The 20000-nt window shown below is 38.1% G+C and overlaps 1 protein-coding gene and 2 pseudogenes across 1 annotated transcript; 2 read left to right on the top strand and 1 right to left on the bottom strand.

Annotated features, from left to right (window-relative positions):
* The window catches only part of LOC138037305 (uncharacterized), an 8840-nt pseudogene extending 8154 nt beyond the window's left edge, over window positions 1–686 (bottom strand).
* Window positions 687–1307: 621 nt separating this feature from the next.
* LOC138037304 (uncharacterized) lies at window positions 1308–2505 on the top strand (annotated as a pseudogene).
* A 3456-nt stretch (window positions 2506–5961) lies between these two features.
* Window positions 5962–11579, top strand: LOC138037302 (histone H3.v1-like). Its single transcript, XM_068883258.1, has 2 exons — window positions 5962–6037; window positions 10690–11579. The coding sequence occupies exons 1-2, from the start codon at window positions 5962–5964 to the stop codon at window positions 11577–11579; spliced, it is 966 nt and encodes a 321-aa protein (XP_068739359.1).
* The last annotated feature ends 8421 nt before the right edge of the window (window positions 11580–20000 follow it).

Raw genomic sequence — 20000 nt, 5'->3', positions numbered from 1 at the left:
CAGTAGTTGTTTTTTTCAATGGTGGTTGGTAATCTTCATCGGAATCTTCCCCGCAATCTTTGCTTGTGGACGACACTTCTCTGGCGACTTCTGAGCTACATGTATTCTCCATCACAAATTGATCGAGTATTCCATCAGCCTCTAGTTTGCGTTCTACTTCTTTCGAGCTCTTGAATTTCTTACCCTCTGGATCCACATACGTTAAGTGTACACGATTTCCAGATTCACGAGACAAGATTTTCCACCCAACTTCTTCAAGCAGTCTAGTGTTCAGGCGAATTCTTGAAGCGCTTCCTGAGCCACGAACTTCGTAACTCAGGAAGCCAGTGGCGCCCAGTCTTTCTGATCGCCACTGGTCATCAATGGGTATAATTCTTTCTTTGATATTTAAAACTCTCTCTATATATAACTCTGTTTGGATAAATAAATTTCTATATGATATAAATCTGTGCAATATTTTCTTTCAAAATCGTCTACCGAACGAGTTGTCAAACAAAGGATATCGAATGGTGTACAGCTGTCAACATGCAGAGATTATGGCCAGCGAGGTGTCGTTGCCACCCTCTCATTGGTTTCCGTGAGAAAAACAGATAAACAAAAATGGTCAACTTTACCGTATATGGGGAAGTATTTTATGTTTCAACGCTGCAAATACTTACTGTGGACACAGCAAACATGGCTGCCATCGAAATAAGCTCAAAACAACGGGAAATGAGAAATTTTCTGCAATTTATGGCCGATTTACAACTACAACAGGCGAATACACCATGACAGGGAACTATGTTTTTCAATCTTTCCCACTAAATCGTCGGGGTTTCAAACTTGGCAGGGAAAAAGTAAATAGAAGAAGGAAAATTTACACCACAGTCGCACTGTGGAGCAAAATATTTCCCGAGTTAAGGATTCTCAAATGTCATCAAGGTAACAATATAAAATTAGAATGCACACTGCGGTGAAAACTTTCGTTTTTGCTTATATTTTTTTGCAAACCTAATGTTGTCATGAAATAATAAATCCCGTTTCCGTTTTGAGCTTTAAAGTGTATATGACAGAATTTTTTTTTTACGTTTTCATTTGCATCGAAATGTGTAATTCACGGATTCAGCTTTAAAAATGAGGGGAAAAAGTTTTTTCCCTCATTTTTGGCCGCTGAACTAGCCATTTTTTCGCTGAAAAATTGTCACCGGGACTGGGAACGAGAGTAGGGTTGTGACGTCAGTCTACTTGACAGCATTGTCCATCTCGCGCTTTCTTCAGTAAATTCCCACAGTTTACACGAGTGCATCTGCTGTGTTTTCGAGCGAAAAATGTCTGACGATTCGGAAGTAAGCGACTGTTTCGATTCTTCAGAAAGTGAGATGGAAAGTGAAGATTCTGGAGAAGATTGGGGAGTTATTGAATCAGAAATAATTCCCTATCAAGACGAGCCACTCGCAGTGGTTTCAGAAGGAACTGGTGATGGGGACTGCGAGGAAGAAAGGGACGTCAATGGACTCACTCCGGCCACTTTGGAAAGCAGATACGAAGGAAGTGTGAGCGTGGAGTCTTGGTAAGAACCAAATTTACTAGACGTCGCTTCCATGCTTACAAGGATTGTGCATGACACGAACTTCGTACCATTGTTTATTCAGGTGCCAATGTGAACGGTGTAATGTCGAGACATTAGTTGGTTTGCTGGAATTTTCGCTGCTGCAGGGAAGTTACAAGTACGTCCGCAAAGATGATGTTTGATGGATCAATTGAAAACATCTCTTGTATAACCCAACATGTGGACTATGACGCGATAACAAACCGAGAAGTTTTGCTTCAAGTGGCGTCACTGTTAAGAAATAAGGACGGAGGAAATTACCACCGTCGAGGTGGAGTGTCGGAAAATGAGTGAGTACAAAATCTACCAGAATGTATGTTAAGCGTGAAAATAGAATAAAAAATTGCTGTTGAAAGATCAACATAGGTATAGTCATAATAATAATTATTATAAAGACTGAGTAGTTCATTTTACAGTCATCCAAGCATGATTGCTTTTCCGGCGGTTCGCATATCGATTTTAATTTTGCTGTTCAAAACAATAGCAAATAGCACTCATTTGCTCACATGATAGCCTTAGTTTCCAATCCATTAGCAAAAATTAATTGCAGTGCCGCCTCAAATTATTATTGTCGCTGATTAAGTAAACAAACATAAGGAATTAACGGTTGAAGGTAAAGGGGAAGGACAAGGGGTGGAGGTCCATTGTTCTTAGCTATGCAGAAAAGGCCCTGAGTCCCTTCAGAATTAATATCAAAACATATTCACAGACCTTTTCCACCCTGAAATGATACATTCAAATTATTTTTCAGGTTCATAAGAGCTGTTGCATACAGATGGACCACACGATGGCTTTATGGCTACATGGGTTGGGATAACACCAGGCCACTCCCAGCTTGCGTCTATCACAGTATTAGAACTAAATACCAGTCCCACCAGTCAAGAGGATTTGCAACTTCTCAAGACAGAGAACACTGACAAAGACACTTTGTTTGAACCAAAATACATTTATTAAAAAAACCCATTCACAAACAGTCATTCAGTAGTTTCTCTCATAAACTTTGCAACTGTACATTGGGTTTACTTGGCACTAGATAAGATTTTAAATTTGTATTAATTTTGATTAAAAATCACTATCCAAATGGTAATTTTTAAAAAATAATTACCAACAAACAGAAAAGATCACAACATTTACTGGGGGTTTACGAAAGGTTAACAACACTATTTTTTGCATTTGCCTTTATGACCACACAACGGTTTTTTCCATACTGAACAAGTATAAGGCCTTTGTGAAGTGTTCCGACTACTGGTCTGGTTGCTTTTCTGGTTGGATTGAAGGGTAGACTGCTCAGCTTCTGTAGAGTAAACAAATAAAATGAAAGCACGATTGAGCTCTGGTAAAAAGAGTTTTGACTAAAGCTTGTAACAAATAATCATGTCGAGACATCAAGATGAGCATTTTGAAGCAAAAGGCCCCACCAAACTTAGTGAAGCTGGGTTATAGTACATATAGTCAATTTCTCTGCAAAGTATGACATTTGGATTTGCACTGATCACTCTTTACCTGTGTGAGAACCAAATCAACTATATCAGCTCCCAATGGCAACCTCGTCCCCAGGGCCTTCTCCTCTGCGATTTTCAAAATGGCGGCTCGTCTGGAGAAGACCCTGGCCAACGCTGAACTAACACCTTTGTTGATTAGCCCATTCATACGAACACGGTGATTGGTTTAAAACATTCTAAAGAAATATGGCGGAAGTAGCGAGTGTTTACACGAAAAAGAAAGGGCTTTAGGAGGTTGATTGCAGTTCAGTTCAAGCGATGTTGAATCGAACTGCCATTAACGATTCGAAAGGTGAATCTTTTTCGTTTTGTTTTAATTTAAAAGATGTAACCTATACCATAGAAGTAGAAATAAGCCCGGGAAAATATACATAACGAGCGTGTAAACTTCGAGCTGCAGCTCATCACATGTGGTCTTATGAGCTATTTTTGTTGTTCTGTATTCATGTGCAATTAGTTTTTCCGCGTACGGAAACAAAGAAGAGTTTGAAGCGTTTTTCATGTTCGAATTTCAAATCTAAAAAGGAGCTTTTGCTCGTTACAGAGCACTGTTCTAATATACGGAAAATCGCTTATATTTTCTTGGACACATTCCTTAAATATAGGCCTTCTGCCTGTACTAGGTTTAGGCTTACTTCAAATCTTTTCAAATGCACTATTTTTTCTAATAATAATATTGTTTTGGTGGCCGAGGCTGAATTGAATATTTTTATTTTCTGCCGACGTTTAGGTTGAAAATATTCTTGTGAATATTCTTAGATTTTACCATATGGTATTTATGTTGTCAAATGATTGTATTTGCTGTCTGGATGGTGTTAAAGTAATTTTAGAGCCAGCCTATAGGTATTAAATACATATTATTTGATACAATGCACATGACTTTTTGCAGAAATGTTATTAGTATCAAACTAACTGCCAGTGCTATGTTTGAGATTCAAATGTAAAATAAGTTTACTGTATTGAACTCAGTGTTTCCGCCAGACTGCACCATTGTGGGAATCCTGCATTGCATTTAGAGAAGGCCCCCAGAGAAATGGAGAAAGGGCCAATTTAGCCCTTTACTTTTATTTTGGTAATAAAGCTTGTTGTTGTTACAAGGCTGCATGCAGGTTCTCAAGGCTCAAAAATGCGACCGATATGGTCGCCAATGAACTAACAATGTACAATGCGATTAACATTTGTTTCTTTGCAACCAAAAATTCTAGTTTAGTTGCCATAATCGCGACTTCCTTTCGCTACGTTGAGGACACCTTATGTTCTTCTAGTAAGCCATAATGAAAGATCTTTGCTTCTTTAAAACACTTAACATAAGAAAAGAAGTCACTCCATCCTTTTGCTTTGCTGTGTCTCCCTGTAATGCATTGCAAACCCTTGGTCATTGACTTTGTCTTGTATGCCTTTGTATTGTTCTTGACCCAGGTCCTTCATGCCAGACCTCTGGCGACTAATTTTTTAGGTCCAACTATTATCTATTGGGGCCTTTCCTAAGAAATTTGCCCCTGAAACAAGTCTTCAGGGGCCACTTTGGTCCTTAAGTATAATTTTCTGGCTGAAACACTGAACTGTGATATTTTTTTTTCTCAGTACCTGGCCAGGGAAAATGGTTCCTATTTTATTGTGTCTAAACACTTACATTCCTTACTGTGTTAGTTTTTCTATAAGTGGGGGCCTTATTTCAATTCTTGTTTAAGTAGTGCACAAGAGAACAATTGTTTACTGTAGATAAATTGCCATCTTGATGAACCATCTTAGCACTGAAAGCGGTCAATAGAACATTTATGAAAGCTGCTGTATATCTTTCAGTGTATTCCACAAGCCAAGGCAACCTCAAAAGTAAGGTTTATAGGTGGAAACATTTCAACAGAGTATTAGTTACTCAGAGAAGATAAATAGAAGTTACATATTCCAAAGTAGTATTCTTTGATCTAGGTAGTGATAACTATATAATGTATCATATATAAAGTATCACATTGAAAACGTTTGTATTAAACAAGCATTCCCAACCTTGTCTTCAATCAATGTTGGCATAATAAAGGCATGTTGAAAGAATTTGCACTGTTTATGTCTACTTGTGTTGGTGAACGTTATACTACTTATTTGAAACCTTTTATATTCTTCAAAGCTGTTTACAGATAACTGGATGGGGTCTGGGGTAGTAGTTAGAAAGGTTTTTCTACCATTACTGTTTCCAAATTAGATTGTTTCTTTGGTCACAGCAGTGATTATTATCAACCAGCAACATGCAACAACAAGTTGCAAATTACAAATTCCTCACCCACACAATGTACAAATGTTCAGTAGTCACCCACCTCTTCGGAACCTCTTTTTGCTCCTGGACTCATCCACCTCTATTGTTTTCAGGAATAGGCCATTGTTTCTGTTGTTTATTTTATTGTTTTCTCGGCCAATCCTGTTAAACCTCCAAATGTGTGTTAGAGGAACATTATTAATTAATTTAAACAATTATATGTCTGTTTTACAGAACTATTGTTCAGTGATCAATGGCATGCAATACCAGTGAGGGGTCCAGGAAGCCTGCCCCACCCCCTATTTTGGGTAAAAATAGAAATAAACGCAGATGGAAGTAAAGCCGGCTGGGCAGGCAAGACAAACACAAAACCACCCCCCACCCCCCTTTAGTTCAAAGTCTGAATCTGCCACTGAATGCCTTGCAAACACTATTTTTTATGGCAAGCAATTCAAGTTCAATGATAAAGCAATTATTGAACTTGAACTGGTTGTTACAAAATGTAGTGTGTGTAAGTGTGTTACACTGTCAGTATTTTCTTCCATTTTACACTTAATCTGGTGAACATTAAAATTCAACAACACACATCTTTGGATAAATTCATTCTCAGTATTATTCTGTAGATGTCATTTGATAAAGAGAACAATGCAACAGGTCATTTTGGCAAACATAGTTTACTGGAATTAAGTGGTGTTCAAGGTGAGACAATGATAAATCAAAGCCTAACAATTCATGCAAAAACTTGGTGCAAGGAAATCAGTTTTGTAGTTTGTGGGGTGCAAAAAGGATATACTTACATAACAGTCAAACTTTTTTCCCAGGTTAAACAATAAAAAATAAATTAACAATTGAAATAATTATTTGTTTTCTTAAAGTAATTCAGTAGTTTGAAAAAAACATAAGTATTTACCCCCCACCACCAAAAAGGTCACTTAAAATTTATGGGCATGAAGAACATCACTTAAGCCCAACTGAAAAATTAACAACAATATAACCTTGGGTTATCAGGCAATAATTTCATTTGATTAAGGAACTGAGTGAAAATGTGGTTCAGCAAGGAATTGAAAATGGGTTTCCAGATTGTTTCTAATTATTTATACATTTTCCTATATACATTCAGATTACAGTATCAGCCAGAAATAGGTTATAGAATATCACCTATACAACGTAACTTTCTGCAAAAATTAGATTCTCTTTGCCCCTAAGTTTTTAATTGAATCCAAAGCCTAATAATCATATAAATTTTCATACCTGTAGATCCAAAAAGGGTCAATTCCAAGGGTGTGTAGTGCTGTTTTTAGATCATTAGAGTATATTTTTAAGTCATTTAAAACTGTATACTGCATGTGTATAATTAGCTTAAGACTCAATTTAATAACTTCTGTTAATTAGACTTAATAAAAAGCGATGCCTGTGAATTAAGAAAATCATTCAATCAATCGATAATTTTATTTCAGTCAGACTAATTAAAATAAGCTTATATAGAGTTCATTACTTCATGTTCACGTAGCAAGCTTAGTAATATGAGGCCACAAAGAGTTTTTCACTCTTTACTTAAGAGCAGCTGAGTTTTTCTCTTTGATGTTCAATCTGATTTCAATGACAGTTAAATAAAGTGAGTACGAAAGTGTAATAAACTTACAAATGCTCACAACGTTGTATTGAGATACTTTTTTGGATTTTTGTACACGTACTTTTAAAGCGTAAATGTCCTGCTCCAGAATTAAAACGTCCGTAAAAATATTTCATCTTACTGCGAAGCCACCACTGCCTCGTGTACAAACTTAAAGCGTTCTTTGACGGGTGTTTTGCTTCCCACCCGATGCTTCGCCGCCATTTTGTTTTGGTCTTTCTCAAAATGTCACGTGATAAAAATCTCCAAGATTTTTGGAGATTTTGTACCACGTGAGTTCAGCGTTGGCCAGGGTCTTCTCCAGACGAGCCGCCATTTTGAAAATCGCAGAGGAGAAGGCCCTGGGGACGAGGTTGCTCCCAATGGCAACCACAACAAGAGTAAACAAAAGACTGCTGAATATACTAATAGAATCCATAAAATTCTTCGAAATCACAGAAACAAACGAGATAGAAAAAGTGATGTTTTCTTCATCTTCCTACGTGTTTGGTAAACTTCAACAGCTTCTCCTTTACTTCTCCTAGCTGGGAATTGTTGATTAAGCGGCTTGCGCACTTTTCCAGAATATCTTTCTAAAACTTCCTTCATTTCTGACTCAGGCAAAGTAAACAGGAGTGCCTTCATTGCGTCAACGTAACCTAAAAATAAAAATTTGTAGGAGCATTGTCAGAGGAGCTTTTTTTCTTAGCATGTTTCTCAAAATGTCACAAGTTTTGTTAAACAGGGAACAGGTGAATTACATGTACTTATGACACTCAATTCAAATCCACTCTAATACATCAACGATGAAAAAAATGTTGACTGCCACTATTCATGTTTCATGAATATTACTCTCTGGTAGGTCTGCAACTTTTGAATTAGCAGTCTTATTTAAGGTACTATTATAGTGCAATGTCTTGGACACAGAAAGGGAAACCCTACATGGAAAGAGTGCCATCCCAGATGACTTGCTTTGTCTGTTGTTTGTCATAGCTTTATAGGAAAATCATCCAAGTGGGTACCATTTCCACTTCCCTTGAATTTGTAAGTGCCCACTAAAGTAAAATAGATAAGCAAATCTTTTCACAGGTTCAGTTTTCAAATTGAGATTATGTTAGCACATACAATTTCCATCCAAGCATACATATAATTATAATTATAATTATAATAATGATAATAATAATAATAACAACTTTATACCTTATCATTAAAAGAAATTAATAATAATATGATAATAACTAACAAGAAAAACTAACAATAATTTATTATGTACTCATTCACTTATGCTTTTCATGTTAACTCACTACAAGTTGGAGGACATGCAACTTCTCTGACGACCTCTTCTCCCAATTTAAATTTTGGGTATGTTACACGAATATACTCCTTTCCGTCCTTAGATAACTGTCTCCCTTTTGATGTTTTCATTGAAATGTAAGATTGCCAGTATGTGCTTACAAAGAAAAAGTAATGGTTAGTTATTACCACCAAACAATCCATATGCTCCAAACAAGTGAATGAATTACAACCATAACTAAATGTACAATAACATCCATGGGAATTTATTTCCAAAGAAAAAGTTATGGTTGCGAGTCAGAAAATGGATCTCGCCTCAGCTGAAGAAAAGGTAACATCAAATTCACAGACTGAAAATTTTTATAGCAAATCACTTTGACAATGTCTGTTTAATTCATTCGGTTATTTGATTAAATTGACTTAAATACACCTATTACAGAACAATTCTCCAAAATACATCAGAAGATGTGCAAACACGCATAGGGCATGCATGCCTACATACGTGTAAAAACACATACCGTAATAAACGTTGATTTCACATACTTCCACTTTCAGTAACCACAAGATTATAGGATTACAATGCTGATTTATTTAACCTCGCAAAGTATACGTACACAGCCATGACACATGAAAGCCTTGAAGCTTTTGATAACAACGATTATGAGACTTAATGTGAAAAAAAAAATGGCTTACTTGTCGCTTCTGGCGTTCGCTCAGAACTTGCGGGCCCTCTGGTAATAGTGTCCCTTGTCGGAATAGAGCCTGAGATTAAGTTCCTTTTCATTTTAATTCCTTCCATTCCTGGCAAAGCAACTCTACTTAAAATGAGCTGAACACAAAGATGCAAATTTGCCGACTGGCTCACCAAAATCAAAACGATGTCGACAAACGAATTTAACCCATTGAGCCCTAAAGCTAGGCTCTGAAGGGAACAAATGCGTGGAGATTCCCGGGGTATATTGTGTATTCGTACAGCTTTCACTGTTGGACGTTCCGGCCACACAGTATCGTCCTCCTTTCAGCTCGAAAAAACGAACTTTCTAACATTTTAGACCCCTTTTAAGCTCAGAATCGTTTCTTTTACTTATCAAAGGACCAGAAATCGAAAAAAAAAATTTTGTGTCACATACACTTTAAGGTGATTTCAAGGGGACCTGACCACATCGTCATTTTTTCTGTAGATTTCCACCTCATAAAATTCGTAGAGGATGGCGTTAGAAGAGTCCTCAGTAGAGACAAAGTCAGGATCGAAGATGAAGCCGTTGAAGCTGGAGCAACATGTCAGGCATATTGGGAAGACTCTCAAATCAAAGGGTGGTTTCCAGCTATAATTTTCGGTTAAAATTACCTAAAGTCAAAAGGTTGAAATGGACTTTAGCTGAGAACTAACTTTTAACGAACGAAACGGAATTTTCTAGAGATTGGTCAGAGAAGCAATAACTGTAGATGTAATCTTGGTCTACATTATTGTTGGCTTTGTCTCGGCGATCTCTGCGATCGGAATGTAAAGAATGCGATTCTAGTGTAGGAATTGATATTTTCCCTGGATTTTTGATCATTGCACTAATGAAAAGAACGAAACTAGCCACCCTCATTCATAAATAACAAAGGCTCACTTGATGAATACTATAACTTTCCTGGTTGCAGGCTTGTGTGTGAAGATTTTGTAAGTTAAGGTGGCTCCCTAGAGTATTTACGAACACCCTCCCTATAAAGCGCTAGTTAGAAAAGAAAACTTAGTTAATTTCCCTTAAAGTTTTCACTGTATAGATTTACCAGTATGGTTACTGTTAAAATAAGGCTTTTTTCAATTTTTGGATTCAGGTGGTTACGATGGCAACATCTCAACTTATGGCAGGCAGATATATTCCTAATGTTGGCCTAAAGTCCTTAATATTTATACTTTCCTTCGCTAAAATTTTTTCATACTTTGCCACACAATGGAAATGATATTGCCTTAGATTTCTAATTGGTAAAAGGTCAAGGTTGTTCAGACGGTTTTTCCAATATTCTGTTATTTGTCATTCCTCTAACAAAATAGGGTATTTTATAGGAATTCTATTTGGTTACAACTGAGTCAAATTTAAAACAAAATTCACTGAAGGAAATGCGAGAAAATTCACTGTCAGGTTTGCGTTTTGTGCTGATGTTGGTTTCAGAAAATGTAGAAACACTGATGTTTTCCTTTGACCGCACGGCGATTACTGGAGCTTTTGTCCTCTATAGGGAGTCAGTCAACTTAGCTTGCGTGTAAAGATTTTGCCCGCACCCAGTTTTTATATGCACTTAGCTTTCAAACTGACGACATGCAGGTGCATAATAAACCTTTCCTTACATGTTATGTTAACTATATTTTATTTTAGAAACTGATTGCTTACATGCATGTATAGTTATTGTGATATATTGGCTAAATTCATTCTTACATCATTTTTTAGATTCTTATGAGAATTTAATGAAAACGATGAATCAGAAGAAAAAAGGCAAGCCAATCAAGACTGTCTTGATCAAGGCAGAAAGAACCCAAAGAAAGCAAAAAAGACAAACTGGAAGAAGCACGCAAGTAAAAAGGAAAGCACAGACCAAGATGAGACAGAAAAGAACAAGAGCAGGAAGCTAAGAAAAGAAAGAAGGAAGAAGAAAAGAAGAAGAGAGAGGCAAAGCAAAAGCAGCGGAAGGAGCAACTTCTTGCTGTTCAAAAACAGCATCAAAGCACTGGTAAACATCAGTCATCGGCTGATGAGGAACTATCTGATAGTGACGATGAGTATATCCCTGTCAGTGTGGATGAGGGTTTTACTGACTGAACATGAAGAGATTGTGCACGTAGCTCGCAAACGACCCAGAAAAAGTTGTGGAACTTCAGCCCCTGGCAACTGTACCTGGCAGACACCACCGCCTCCTACAAACCGAAGTTTTCTACCATCACCTAATAACCACCCTCAACAGAGGCAGTTACCTCCGACCAACCTTCTCAGCTCATCATCATCGAATGGCACTCCTCATCGAAGACAGATGCTTCCTGTGAATCCCAGTCATAAACCACCACCTGCCAACTCCGCTGGTCATACACCATCACGTCCTGTCTACCCACGTCATACTCCACTTGATCCTGCATTGTCACCTGCCAGTCCTCATTGTACACTTTCACCTCCTGCCAGCCCTGATTATATGCCATCTATCAACCCTAGCCATTTACCTTCATCTGCTGCCAGAGTTGCTCTTATTCCATCATCTATCAATTCTCATCATACACCTTCATCACCTCCCAGCCTTGATCGAGAGTCATCTCTTAGCTGTCGCCATGGACCGTCACCTTCTACCAGCCTTGATCATTAGTCATCTCTCAACCATCACCATAGACTTTCACCTTCAGCAAGCCTTGATCAAGAGTCATCTTCGCACAACAGTCACCATACACCTTCACCTTCTGCCAGCCTTGATCGAGAATCACCTTCTCTCAACCGTCGCCATACAACTTCACCCAGCCTTGACTGTAGGTCAGCTTCTCTAAACCGCTGCCATACACCTTCACCATCTGCAAATTCTGGTCACCATGTTCATTCACCCAATAACAGTGCAGAAAAAGTAGAATGGCGGGAAGAATTCCAGAAACTCCGCATTAAGTATAATGCACTGAAGGAGAAAAATCAGATTCCTGGAGCAATCAAACCAGGGAGGTGAGTGTTTATGAAATTCATATAAGTATCACTGTCTGGGGTGTTTCCATTTTGACTAAAGTATAGGCTCTTTTGTGCGTAGTTGTAACTAATTTAGTAAGCTGTTCCACTCTGCACAATTAAACAGTTTTATTTTTAAAGATATTACAATTAGCACCCCATGATTATTATTTTAAGTGCCATTTCAACTGGCACAGTACATAAATGTAGAAAAGACAAGAAATAAAACATTTGATCTTTCAGGCTTTTTGCTTATGTTGGCTTTTAATTTCCTACAGGTGATGTTGATGCTCTTATGAAACATACTTTCAGGCCACTCACAGTGTGTCATACTGTTTCTTTGTACTTTCTGTTTTATTTTAATACTCCTCAATAACATTTTATTGCAGAATATACAAATAAGGAAAGACCACCGCCAGGGATCTATGCTCCAAGTGAAGCACAGAAGCACAATGTAGGGACATTAACTTTCACCTGTGTAGATATCATATTAAATTTTGCCAGTTGCTACAGTACCCAATAAAATCTTGCCAGCAGATTGGGGGAAATATGAGGGCGTCGGCATGTTCTGAAAGTAGAGAAACATAATTTGTCGTGACTGTGTATCTAGCACATATTACTGGTACACATACAAGCGCTAAAACAATGGTTTCCATGTGCCTTTGTTTACTATGTACTTCGAGCATGCACTTTCTGTGTATGCCTACACGTACAGTTTTTTGTATGCCACCTACTGAAAGAGCCTTTTCAACCTGATATTTAAAACATTTGGTTGTTAAACAGTCAAACTGTAGCAACTTCTATTTAAATTCAGACTATTAATTAAGAAATGTAGCTTCTCATAGAAGGATTTGATAGTTGTTATATAAGACCCTGATTCGACAATAATTGTAATGTGGATGCCTGTTTATACATACATGTACATGTGTTACTAGCCTCCACTCCTTTTTGAAATTGATCAAGGCATTATTTGATTCGAGTAAGAATCAATTTTCGAGACTTCCATTTACCTGATACCCATCAGACAGGGCTGTGCTTTGGGAAAAATTATAAAATAATATTTTGTATATTAATTTTAACGTCTTACTGTCTGATTCTTTCACTCTTTTTAGATGATTGAAGTCTGTCCAAGAAGCAATGTCTACTGGTATCAGGGTAACCGGAACGCAGCCCTGAACAACACCAAGACTGCTGTGGAGCTCGCAGCCTTCTTAATGGATACCTTTTTCAGTAAAGAAGTCATGGCTGTCTCAAACATGAATGGGGGAGGGAAAAAGGGATTCCAAAAGCTTAACCCAACTATACTAAATGCAATGAGAGGCAAATATATGCAATAATCCAGAAAATTACATATTAATTTTTCAATAGAATGACAAACTGAAACGTTTGCCTGACCTCTACTAGAAATTTTCATCTTTTTCCATGTATGTTTTGTAAAAGTGTTTACGTATTCTAGCTATTGTATTTCCAATCAGTGTAAACAATGTACAGTAAATTCACATTTGGCAATTTTACCCTAGCGCGGCACCCAAGTTGTGCAGACACAAAACTAAATAGAAATAAAATGCTAAGACAAACCTAAAGTTGATCAGTTTGTCATGTATTACAATCATGCCATTATAATCACTCTCTAGTTTACAAATGACGTCAGTATAGAGCACACTGAAAACAGTTCTGCAAATCAACTCTTGTATATACATACAGGTACATTATGAATCTTCTTGATTCACTGGACACACAGTTCCATGAATGATAACAAAATGAAACACTTGCAACATACACTGGCCACGTGTGAAGTCATGATGGCTGAATATTAATTGACCAAGTTCTTGTTTTTGTAAAACAAGGCAGTCAATCTCAAGTGGACAAGTTAATTAACCCCGTCTTGCCCTCTCAGGTTGCTTATGGTGCTAGCCAGACAATAAGAATAGTTAGAGGCTGCAAGCAGCTGCACTACTATTAGCTGAACCAAATTCTGTACGTGCATATATATTACTGGTAGTGAGGGACATAATATGAGCTGTAAATCTGCTTTTTTAAGTCTTTGCTGATAGAAATATTATGTTGATCTTCAGGGTTTGTCCAAGACGAAAACCAATATGGAAAACAGGCAGCCCTGGCTTTAGTAAGACTGTACAGGACAAGTGCTGTGGGGCCCGCAGAGGTGTATCAAATAGGAGAACTGTTTAAATGACAATGGCCTGTCAAATAAACTTACATTTCATTTTAATTGCCAGTTTTAAAAATTTTATGTGGAGCATGCATGTTGCCACTACGTTCTGTTAAGTGTATTTAGGTGTATTACTGTTTCAAAAAAGTTAATCTTACATTTTGAAACAATGACTGAACATGTTTTTTAGCATCTTATTGTTATTATTTCAAGCTGAGACCATGTGTGAAACCTTCTTATGAATAAATGTTAGGGATAACAAGTTTTTCCACTTAAATTATTTAGTGTATATACTGAGACATAGTTTTTCTGTTATTTAATATCCTTATGGGATTTTTTAGAGAATATTTAAATAAATGATTGCTTAACAATGATTTAGACAAACATATACTGGCAAAAACTAGCGATAAAAGCGTCCGACGTTTCGGCGACATCTTGGCGCCATTGTCAAGGGAAACTAAATAAATATGCGATCTCAAGAGAAACTAAGAGTCCAGAGTCATTAATTTGCATGAGTTAAACAAAGACCTTAGCCCGAATGTACAATTAAGACCATGTTTAAATGTACAATCAGACTCAATTCGGGCTAAGGTCTTTGTTTAACTCATGCAAATTTAATGACTCTGGACTCTTAGTTTCTCTTGAGATCGCATATTTAATTTAGTTTCCCTTGACAATGGCGCCAAGATGTCGCCGAAACGTCGGACGCTTTTATCGCTAGTTTTTGCCAGTAAATGATTGCTTGTCAGACAAATCAGACCTGTCCCTGCAGCTTATTAGCTCAAAGGGCAGGGGAAAAAAGGTGCCAAGCTCTACCCTATTCAACATGTGGAGGTAGTCATGCTAGTTATTCAACCTGCATATCTGTATCAGATATTATTTTGACAGATCTGCATCATCTGGCTTTGTTCCATATCTGTTACATATCTGTGGCAGATATGGAAATGAGGCCAAACTCCTATCTGTTGCAGATATTCTACAGAACTGATATGTATATATGCAGCATATCTGTCAGTCTGGTAAGGGAATACAGTCACAACGGGGTCATGAAAATTTAGCCGTATTAGCAAGGCGGGGTCAAATATCTTGACTGGTCCTGACAGATGCTTTTGCATTTCTAAACAAATATATTTTCCGCTGGTATTCCAAGTAATTAGTTGCGGTGTTTTCATTTCACACCTGCCGCACCCACTATTGTGCATTCTGTTTTCATGTTTGTCAGGGATTGGCCAGTTATTAGTATTTATACCCTCCGCTGTCTCTTGAGTACCATTCACGCTTGCGGTTCCATACAGTTTATTCATCTTTCTGCTTTAAGCCCATCTATTCGTGTGATGCCCAACGACCAGATACAGAGCGAAGGTTCGTCCGTTTCGGCTGAAGTATTCCAAACGTCTTCGGGTGACAGTGGAGGCAACTCAGCAGCCGTTGATCAAGTCTTTTCCATGTTCAAAGATTTTCTTGAGAAAAAAAAAAAAAAATTAGAAGACAAAGGAAAGCAAATCGAGCATAGAAGTAAGTTAGATAAAGAAGTTGTGCAGCTAAAGTTAACAGAGAACCAGAAACAATTTGAGCTTAATGCCGAGCTGGATACCATTTTGGAAAGTATTGAAACCGAGAGTGAAAGCATCGAGCCAAAGTTGTCGCAAATCAAGAAGCTTTCCCAAGAAGGCAGGCAACGTATTCGAAAGCGGCAGAAGCTGATAAAAATCGCTGATAAAAGCATGGACGGCTGGCAGGTCGTAGCCGAGTACGAGTCAGACGAACTTGCATCCGGCTCCGAAGATGAAAAACGTCTTGAGAAGGCAAGGGAAGCTGCGAGTCGCAAGAGACGCCAAGAAGAACAACTCTCCAGTGATCGTGGAAAGAAACCAAGAATTGCTTTGGGCACTGATAATCAATTTTTCGTGGTATAAGATAAAGAGTCTCCTCTATACTTTGTATGTTCATGGGTGTTTTGGATACGCTTGCGCATCCTACCATATTTCTCGTGGTATTTGTTTGTATTACGGGAATTTAAGGGTAAAATGTTTTACGTTCGTTTGAGCGAAGCGAATTAGAACGTAAATATTTTCCGCTGGTATTCCAAGTAATTAGTTGCGGTGTTTTCATTTCACACCTGCCGCACCCACTATTGTGCATTCTGTTTTTCATGTTTGTCAGGGATTGGCCAGTTATTAGTATTTATACCCTCCGCTGTCTCTTGAGTACCATTCACGCTTGCGGTTCCATACAGTTTATTCATCTTTCTGCTTTAAGCCTTCCCCCCCCCCCCCCCCACCTCCCGTTTACTACAGGTTTCGTCATTGCCTTTATCTTTCAGGCCGTAGAGACGCTTTTGGCGACTTCTTCCGCTGTTTCAAATGCGGCAAATTTGGACACTGGGCTAAGGACTGCCAATCCTTGTTCTGGCCGGGAAGTTACCAGCCCTTAGCTACAATTCTTTCCCTGGAATCTCCTACAACAAGCCAACCTCAGGCCAATCAGCTCAACAAAAGCAATGATGATGCCTTGGCGCAGGTACATCAGTTTACACAGGATTACGAACTTGAAAGCTGACATTCATTACGTGTTAAGGGTAATCTGAAGAATAATTTAGTTTTCTGCAGATCTATAGGTGCTCCGGATTTCATTTTGTCTATTACTGAAAATGGCTACAGACTGCCATTCATTAGTTTTCCGTTGGCCGTAAAACTGAAAATAATAAGTCGGCTTGTATTTATGCTGTTTTTGTGGATCAAGCTGGTCTTGAGCTCCTTAATCCAGACCGGGTGCGTTTGGTTAATGAGCAGCCTTTTGTTGTAAATCCTTTGTCAGTTTCTGAACAACCATGCGGTAAGAAGAGCTTATTCTCGATTTGCGTCATGTCAACAAGTCATTAATTAAGCAAAGTGTTAAGTAAGAGGACTGGAAAATTGCTATGTCTTATTTTGTGAAGGATGGGTTCATGTTTTCCTTCGATTTAAAAAGTGGTTACCATCATGTAGACATTGCACAAGAGCACCAAACTTTTCTGGGGTTTTCATGGCGTGCGCCCGATTCCATTAAGGAAATATTTTATGTTTTTTCTGTGCTCCCATTCGGTCTGTCCTCTGCCCCTTGGGTTTTTTACTAAGGTTTTGAAGTTATTGGAGAGTACAGGGTCTTTGTAAAGCCATCTTCTTGGATGATGGTTGGGCGATTGTTCAGGATAGAGAAAGTTGTCTCATTAAGGCCCGGGCTGTAAGGGCGGATTTGTGCAACGCAGGTTTTGTTGTCAATGAAGATAAATCGGTATGGGAACCCACCCAAGTATTGGACTGGCTGGGTATTACCTGGAATGCTGCATTAGGTACTTTTAAATTGTGGAAAGGAGAATTGTTAAGATCATTAACTCAATTGATCATATTATTGAAGCCGATTTCAAAGTTACCGCGAGAGAGTTGTCTTCCTTCACAGGTCAAGTTATCTCTACCTGTCCTGTAGTTGGTAACATTGGCAGGATAATGACCAGACATTGTGTCTTGTCCACCGCGTGCAGGGATAATTGGGATTCTATATCCCTTCTTGACGATTACTGCAAGGAAGAACTGTATTTTTGGAAGGAAAGTATGGTTAATATCAACACTAGGTATTGCTTTGTGAGTAAGGTACCAAGTTATTTTGTGTATTCTGACGCCTGTTTCTACGGAGGTGGAGCAATTACTGATTTTAACAATGATTTTGTGTGCCACAAAACGTGGTGGGAGAACGAGAGAGGTCAAAGTTCAATGTGGAGAGAACTGTCTGTTATTGAGTTTCTTTGCAATCATTTGCCTCAGTGTTGGATCACATGTTAAGTGGTTTACGGATAGCCAAGTAGCTGCTCAGATTGTTGAAGTGGGCAGCATGAAATTAGGTTTGCACAATGGCCAGAGGGATTTTTGATATTTGTATCCGATCGGGAATTCATTTAGATGTACAGTGGATCCCTCGCACTTCGAATCAACAAGCTGTTTATATAAGTCGTTTAATTGATACTGATGATTGGCAAATTACTGAAGAATTTTTTCTTTTTCTCGATGGCTTGTGGGGTCCGCATAGTGTAGATTGCTTTGCAAATTATTATAACCGCAAGATCCCAGGTATTTCTCGAGGTTTTGGAATCCCAATTCCTCGGGTGTTGATTTTTCTTTCAGTCTCTTGGAGGGGAAAATTGCTTAGTAGTCCATCCAGTTGGTATCATCCCACGCGTATTACATTATCTTAAATCTCAGAAGGCCGTTAGACTAAAATTTACTGATTAATTTATTGGACGGTGTGTCTACTAGCCTATGTTTTTTCAGTTGTTGGCGCTGGCCAAGGCAGTATGCCGTTTATTTGTAAGGCACTGGCCTAATGTTTGGTCTGTCATTTCATATGGTGCTGTCCTAATAGGAGTATAGTTGATTTATGTGGCACTGGCCTAATCAATGGTTGTTGATCTACGCGGCACTGGCCCATACGATCATTTAACGCCTTACGTGGCACTGGCCTCATCAATGGTTGTTGATCTACGCGGCACTGGCCCATACGATCATTTAACGTCTTACGTGGCACTGGCCTCATCAATGACTGATTTTTGTACGGTTATTAACGGATGTTTCTGTCTTTCTTTTGTTCTTCTAGTATGTATGTTTTGTTCTTGTCTTTACAGATTATGCTATCAAGTAATTCTTGGAAAGGCTTTCAACAGTTTTCTTCAAATCAACGTTTATAAAGTGCTAAATGTTATGTTGAAGTCCAGGTCGGATTCGACCACTAAAGCTTACGTTCGTGTTATCAGAAAGTTCTTGGACTCGTCTAAAAGTAGATAGTTCAACATGCAGTTACCTTTTCCTCTTAGTGTTGTTTCTCTATATTTGTTTGAAGTTCAGCAGTCTTCCGCTTCTAGCTCCTCAGTAATTTTAGCCCATGCGGCCCTTAAATGGTTACATCTTTTGTCCCTAGTTTGGATCGTAATCCTTTAGATAGCGAATTTTGCAGAAATGTCGTCGAATCCGCTAAACGCCAGAAGTCATAGCCAGTTATGAAAAAGAAGCCTATTTCCACAGAATTATAAGGCGTATTTTAGATATTCATAACAGGAAAGATGCTAATTTAAAGAATCTCCGTATTGCTGGGTTGTGCTCTTTAGCCTTCGCAGGGTTTTTTTCGTTATGACGAATTATGCAATATCGTTCCGGAGCATATCGAATTTCACAGCGATTATATAAGAATTTTTGTGCCTCGTAGTAAGACAGATGTTTATAGGGAAGGGAATTTCGTCTATATTAGTGCATCTGGATCTAAGTACTGTCCTGTTGGTGTTTTACAGCGTTATTTAGATTTATCTGGTATTGACTTAAACAGTCCTCTCCCTTTATTTAGACCAATTGTTTTTCACCGTAGTACTTCTAGCTATACCCTGAGGAGCGGAAAGATTTCTTATACTACCTGTAGAGATATCTTAAGGGATACCTTAAGTCAGCTGGGCTATACAACCCTAATGTTTTATGGTCTTCATAGTTAAAGATCCGGTGGCATTACAGCTGCCGTACGCTATAGTAGGAATTCGATTCCAGAAAGACTACTTAAAATTCCTGGTAGGTGGAAATCTGATTCTGCCAAGGATATGTATGTGAAGAAAGCCTTGAAAACAGGTTGCATGTAACTAAGTATTTAGGTTTGTAACGTATTATGGAGCGTAGATTAGTTTTGCATACAGTAGTATCTAAAGAGTTGTAAAAAAAAAAAAAAAAAAAAAAAAAAGTGCAGTAACAATTCTTTTGTAATTTCTATCTTATAATAAACTGTTTGGATACGCTTGCGCATCCTACCATATTTCTCGTGGTATTTGTTTGTATTACGGGAATTTAAGGGTAAAATGTTTTACGTTCGTTTGAGCGAAGCGAATTAGAACGTAAGTGGAAA

Source organism: Montipora capricornis, chromosome 2, assembly GCF_036669925.1.
Source record: "Montipora capricornis isolate CH-2021 chromosome 2, ASM3666992v2, whole genome shotgun sequence".
Taxonomy (NCBI): domain Eukaryota; kingdom Metazoa; phylum Cnidaria; class Anthozoa; order Scleractinia; family Acroporidae; genus Montipora; species Montipora capricornis.
Note: the sequence above shows the minus strand (reverse complement) of the source record. Positions and strands in the feature narration are given on the sequence as shown.